General features: G+C 53.4%; 2 protein-coding genes across 2 annotated transcripts in view; one reads left to right on the plus strand and one right to left on the minus strand.

The window, feature by feature from the left end:
- LCMT2 (leucine carboxyl methyltransferase 2) overlaps positions 1–3,178 on the minus strand; it is a 70,399-nt gene extending 67,221 nt beyond the window's left edge. The window contains exon 1 of the mRNA XM_009333478.1: positions 3,158–3,178. Coding sequence (XP_009331753.1) covers positions 3,158–3,178 — 21 coding nt within the window. The remainder of the gene's footprint in view (positions 1–3,157) is intronic.
- An 818-nt stretch (positions 3,179–3,996) lies between these two features.
- DCHS1 (dachsous cadherin-related 1) overlaps positions 3,997–5,859 on the plus strand; it is a 50,778-nt gene continuing 48,915 nt past the window's right edge. The window contains exon 1 of the mRNA XM_009333479.1: positions 3,997–5,748. Within this exon, the coding sequence (XP_009331754.1) occupies positions 3,997–5,748 (1,752 nt within the window). The remainder of the gene's footprint in view (positions 5,749–5,859) is intronic.

Here is a 5,859-nt window from a genome sequence, read left to right on the forward strand (position 1 = left end):
GGGCGGGCGCTCAGCGGTCGCGGCAGAGGAGCCACGGAGGCGCCGGGCGGGGGCTGCGGACCGAGACTGCACTGTGCGGGACGCCCAGGAGCGCCCGGGGACAGGGCTCTGCACGGGGACAGAGAGCACCAGCAGGCGGTGGGACCGACGGCTGGGAAACCCCAAGCGGGGCAGGGAGCCCCAAGAGCCAGGGAGGCCGGGCTGCCCAGGAGTTCTGAGGGAGAGAGAACCCTGACAGCCTGGGGGCACCAGTGGACAGGGAGCAGACAAGTCCCTGCAGCACCTCTGCGATAGGCATGAAGTATGGCAGCGGCCAGGTCAGTGCTGAGGTGCATGTGGGATGGGATTGTGGGAACTGGCTAATGTGTGAGGAAATTATATCAGAGCTTCCTTTGTGGGGGGAGTGTTTTCAGAGACAGGACAGCCTGCAGTAAGCCCTGGTGTGGCACAGAAATGGGATGCACAGGGATGCAGTGGAGCTTGACTGCATTCTCATGAGAGGATGGTCACCACCGCTGGTCACTGCTCAGAGCTGATATCAGAGGGAAATGAGGCTCTGTGGCTGGGCTGGGAGTGAGCAATAGGGTGCTGGTCCTAAAGGGCCAGGCGGGAGCTAGTAGGAGGGCCAGGAGGCATGGAGGTGACTGTAGGGGCAGACTAAGTAGAGGTTGAAAGTGAGTTCTTAGCCTAAGGCTGCATTGCAGGCAAGCCTGGGCTGTGTCTGGTTCTGAGGGCAGATAATCTGAAACTCTTGAAAGAGAGATCTGTGTGAATGTAGAAGAGAAAAGCATATTCCAGGTCAGTGACTGGTGCTCAGCAAAGATTAAATGGGCTTCTGAATCCTTCCTCATCTGGACTGGAGTCTCAAAAACATCATTACATGAGTCATGGCCTCTCATGTGAGACTTTGGGTATGGCATCAGCAGCATCTGCAGCTTTAATGGAGCTTTTGCACAGCAAGCACTCTGACATCTGTTTGTGGCATGCACAGTGGGTGCCGTCTTTCCAGCTTCTCTGCTGGGGCCGGTGTGGGCCTGCTTCCCTTTCCTCATGGCTGACATGATATGCGAGGTGCCACTGGCAGGCAGGCAAGGATGCATGCAGTGGTCCCTCTGTAATTCCATATCTTTTTTTTCTAAATGTGACTTACCTGCTAAGTGTAGGGTGGGCTCTCCTGGTGCCCTGGCCTATCAGCCCTAGGCTTGGAGATGCTTGTTTATATTGCAGCTCACTCCATTTTAGATGCCCTTCCTGTCAACCTCCTTACTATGGTTCTGGACCCCAAATGCCTCTCTGGACAGATTCTCATGCTAGGAGTTTTCTTCAGAGGCTTCTGCTGCCATTTTTTACTAGGGAACTCAGTGCCCGATGGTGGGAGGGACAGAGAGGGAGCAGGGCAGTCTGGCTCACATTACACAGGCTGGGCCTGGACCAGTCAAGCCAGCCTCTAGCGCTGAGCTATCTGCTAATTGGAAGCAGCTGTTCAGATTTGGTGACTCTGCATCCACTGAGGTCACTGCTCTCTTCCTCTATGACCCAAGCCTGCAAACTTCATAGGAACAGAGGGCTGCTGGTACCATGGATGGCCTTCTGCCCTTCCTGGACCGGTGCAATCTGGCAACCTGGCAGTTGCATCTCTTACCCAAGAGGTAGCTAGGCTCTGAAACTACCCACTTGTATCCAGGGAGGATAGAAAGGGCAAAGTTTACACCGACTTTCATCACCAGTCCCCACCCCAGGGACCCTAATTTCTGTTCCCTGGTTGCTCCAGTGCTCTCAGCTGCTCTTCATACCCCCCAGGCTCGCTTTTCAAGTTTCTCTCCTCCCTGCCAGCAGCCCACAAAGCCTTGCTGCACTCCCTTCTGCTTCTCAAGAGCCACATCACTAATCAAACCAGGTGGGTTTTTTTCCCCGTATCTGTGCCCTGATCTTTTCCACGTGCTACCCAAGACCTTTCAGCTTCATCCTGTCCTCAGCCACTGAGATTGCCCCAGGGAGCCTTGTCCCTCTACCTGTTTTTCTACTCCCCTTTTTATTTAGTTTTTGTCTAACCTCCTGCCAAGGCTTTAAACCCTCTGCCCTGTACCTTCCCATGATGTGAGCAGCTGGGTCACAGTTAGGATGGTGCAGTTTCATCACAGAAGCAAACTTGGACCCCATTCCCCCAGTACTGCATTTTCTGGATGTATGCAGTTACCCCTCCAGCTGGGGAAATTTAACTAGCTCCAACAGAGAGAGAGAGAGGCCTGTCTAGGACCACTGAGTTAGTGCAGATCCCCAGCTAGCAGCCCACAGGGATAAAAGTAACTTCACTTGACTTCTGCTCCTGAGAGATAATGAGGATTCATACTTGCTAAGTGCAAGAAGAGTGTGTGGATTTACTTGCCATAGGCCTCAGACACTGGATGCCCACTGAAGTAAACAAAGGATTCCTTATATGTAGAAAACACTTTTTAATATTTTTCTTTCTGTCACTAACCCAGGATTTCCACAGGGAAAACCAATCTAAACAGCTGTCCCGAGGTGGGAAAAAGAGGACTCAGGAATAATCATCCTGCATCCCCTGGAAAGGGTTAACACTGCTGTAGGCTTCTTTAGATCAAGGGCTGACATTCTTAGTCCCCAAACTAGGCAATGTCAGCCACCTCCATCCCCCAAGACAGGGAGGTTCCTGCCGTCCTTCGTCTGACATGAGCAGCTCCTGAGTGTGGTTATGGGACCAGCAGCAAATGCTTTCAAGAGAGTCCAAGTGTGAGCTCATGCTGCCGCCATCCCTGCAGACCACTAAGCCTCGTTTACCGGGGGCTGAAAGCAGCACTGGGGCTGGTGTTCTTCACAAGCTCCTTGACTGCTGAGTTTCTCTAGCTATTCACAGGGAGGGTGGGCAGAGCCCTGGGGGGCTGACAGCCTTTGGGCACTGGGAGCATGTCCAGCGTGTCCAGTAGTGGTGTTGCTGCAGGGAGCTGCTCCTCCCTGCTCGTCCCTCCCCCACTGCTGCAGTGAAATGAAGCTACAGCAGGGGGAAATGGAGTGAAGGAGCCAGAATGAGCAAGGAGCCGTGAGAAGGAGACAAAGGAGGAGAGTGAGCAGTGGAGGGTGTGGGACCGGGAAGGAGCCAGAGCAGCTGGCAGTTCAGAGGGAGTTGCTGCGTTCCTACTGTACTGCCACCACCCTCCATGGTACCAGCTTGGGGCATCCACAGATCTCTGTGCCAGGCCAAACAATGAGCCCTGCCTGATTTTATCCTGGGCATTCCCAGCTGTGGGTACATCCTTTGCAATACAGCCATTCTGATTTATTGTTCACTGGATGTAAGCCCGCTCCAGTTCTGCTACTCCCTCCCAGGGACACCAGATTTGCACTTCATGGGTTTTTTGGCACCTATATCCCTGTGGTCCTGAAAGGCATGCTACTGGGGGCGGGGGGTGGGGTGGTCTCAACACAGTCACTTGTTGAGCTCTCTCCCAGTTTGAGACCAGCTTTTTTCAGGGTGCAGAGGTGCTAGGCTGCTGTTTGTCCAAAAATCTCTGTTGTCTTGCAGACAGCCTCTCTCAGCCTCACAGGAAGCATTGAGCTGTTAAAGGCACAGGAACACTCTGCTCTAGGGTAGCTGGCTCCAGTTTTGCCAGGAGGGTGGGTGGTTGGGAAGAACACTTGACTATGTAGGAAATAGCCTATGTGATAGGGTACTAGCTGCTAACCTCTGCGCACTGTCAGGTGTGACCTGCTTGGCTGACTTTAGGTGCTGTCCCAGGCCTTCATTCTGGGCACCCTCTGCTCTGACACATTTTCACCTTCACTTCTTGTGAGGGACAGGTGATACAGAGCAATCGGGCAGCAGGTACGTGGCAGGCTTTCCCTCTCCATGTTGTTTTTTTTCTGCCCTTCCTTTGCTGCTCCCTTTTAACCAGCATCCTCTGGTCTGCATTCCATGCAGGATTAAAGTGCACACTGCAAAGGAGATTGAGCCACCCTCTGCTCTGCAAGTCACTAGCAATGGAGCAGATGAAGAGGTCAGCCATGCTTCTGCTGGAGCTGCTAATCCTTGGGGGCCTGAGAGCAGGGAAGGGCTCTGCTGTCCTGGGCACCCTGGATCTACAAATAGATGAGGAGCAGCCAGCTGGCACCATCATTGGGGACATCAGTGCTGGCCTGCCACCTGGAACTAGTGCCTACATGTATTTCATCTCAGCACAGGAGGGCAGCGGTGTTACCACTGACTTGGGGATAGATGAGAACACCGGTATCATCAAAACAGCTCGTGTCCTGGACCGAGAGACTCGGGACCGCTACAGCTTCATTGCTGTTACCCCGGAGGGCATCACAGTAGAAGTGAACATCCAAGTGAATGACATCAATGATCATGCTCCAGCCTTTCCCAAACAACACAGCACCTTCCAGATCCCGGAGCACACACCCATTGGCAGCAGATTTCCCTTGGACCCAGCCTTTGATGCTGACAGTGGCCTACTCAATACGCAAGGCTATGTGATTAAGGGAGAGAACGTGGGGCAAGCCTTCCGCCTGGAAACACGTCGAGGACCCAATGGGGTCCTATATTTGGACCTGGTGGTCAGCAATGTCTTGGATCGGGAGAACCGTTCATCATACTCGCTGCTGTTGGAAGCCTATGATGGTGGCTCTCCCCCCCGGAGTACCCAGATGACGCTGGATGTGTCCATCCAGGACATCAATGACAATGCTCCTAGCTTCAACCAGAGCCGCTATCATACTCTCATCTCAGAGAATCTGAAACCTGGCAGCAGCATCCTGCAGGTCTTTGCCTCTGACGCAGATGAAGGTGACAATGGGGATGTGATTTATGAGATCAACCGGCGGCAGAGCGATCCTGACCAGTACTTCACCATTGATTCCCGAACTGGAGTCATCAAGCTCAACAAGGGTCTGGACTATGAAGTAAGGAAGGTGCATGAGCTGGTTGTGCAGGCAAGGGATAAGGCTGTCCATCCTGAGGTCACCACAGCCTTTGTCACTATTCATGTGCGTGACTACAATGACAACCAGCCCACTATGACTATCATCTTCCTGAGCGAAGATGGCTCCCCTCAGATCTCTGAGGGAGCCCAGCCTGGCCAGTATGTGGCACGCATCTCTGTTTCTGACCCAGACTATGGCGAGTACTCCAATGTCAATGTCACACTGGAGGGAGGGGATGGCAAATTTGCCCTCACTACCAAGGACAACATCATCTACCTGATCTGTGTGGACCAACTTCTGGATCGGGAAGAAAGAGACTCCTATGATTTGCGGGTGACAGCTACTGACTCAGGAACACCCCCACTCCGGGCAGAATCAGCCTTTGTGCTGCAAGTGATGGATATCAATGACAACCCTCCACTCTTTGACCAGCAGGAGTACAAACAAAGCATCCCCGAGGTTGTGTACCCGGGCAGCTTTGTCCTGCAGGTGACAGCTCGTGACAAGGACCAGGGTCCCAATGGGGAGGTGCGGTACAGTATCGTGCATGGCCATGACACACACTCCAGCTGGTTTGCCATTGACCCTGCCACAGGTATCATCACCACCACTGCCCCACTGGATTATGAGAAGGATCCTCAGCCTCAGCTGACTGTGCTGGCCACAGACAAGGGAACCCCTGCCCTCTCTTCTTCAGCTGTGGTGCATGTGGCCCTGCAGGATGTCAATGACAATGAGCCAGTGTTCAGGAGTAATTTCTACAATGTGTCCCTGAAGGAGAACACCCCTGTTGGGACCTGCTTCTTACAGGTAGGTACAACTGTCAGGAGTTGAGCTTGAGGAGGGCACGGCCAAGGCTGTGCGAGGCTTGGGATGGGAGACCTGCCACTGAAGGCTGTTTGGTGCAGTTATCCTGGCTTA

This window comes from Pygoscelis adeliae, unplaced genomic scaffold, assembly GCF_000699105.1.
Source record: "Pygoscelis adeliae isolate BGI_AS28 unplaced genomic scaffold, ASM69910v1 Scaffold271, whole genome shotgun sequence".
Classification (NCBI taxonomy): domain Eukaryota; kingdom Metazoa; phylum Chordata; class Aves; order Sphenisciformes; family Spheniscidae; genus Pygoscelis; species Pygoscelis adeliae.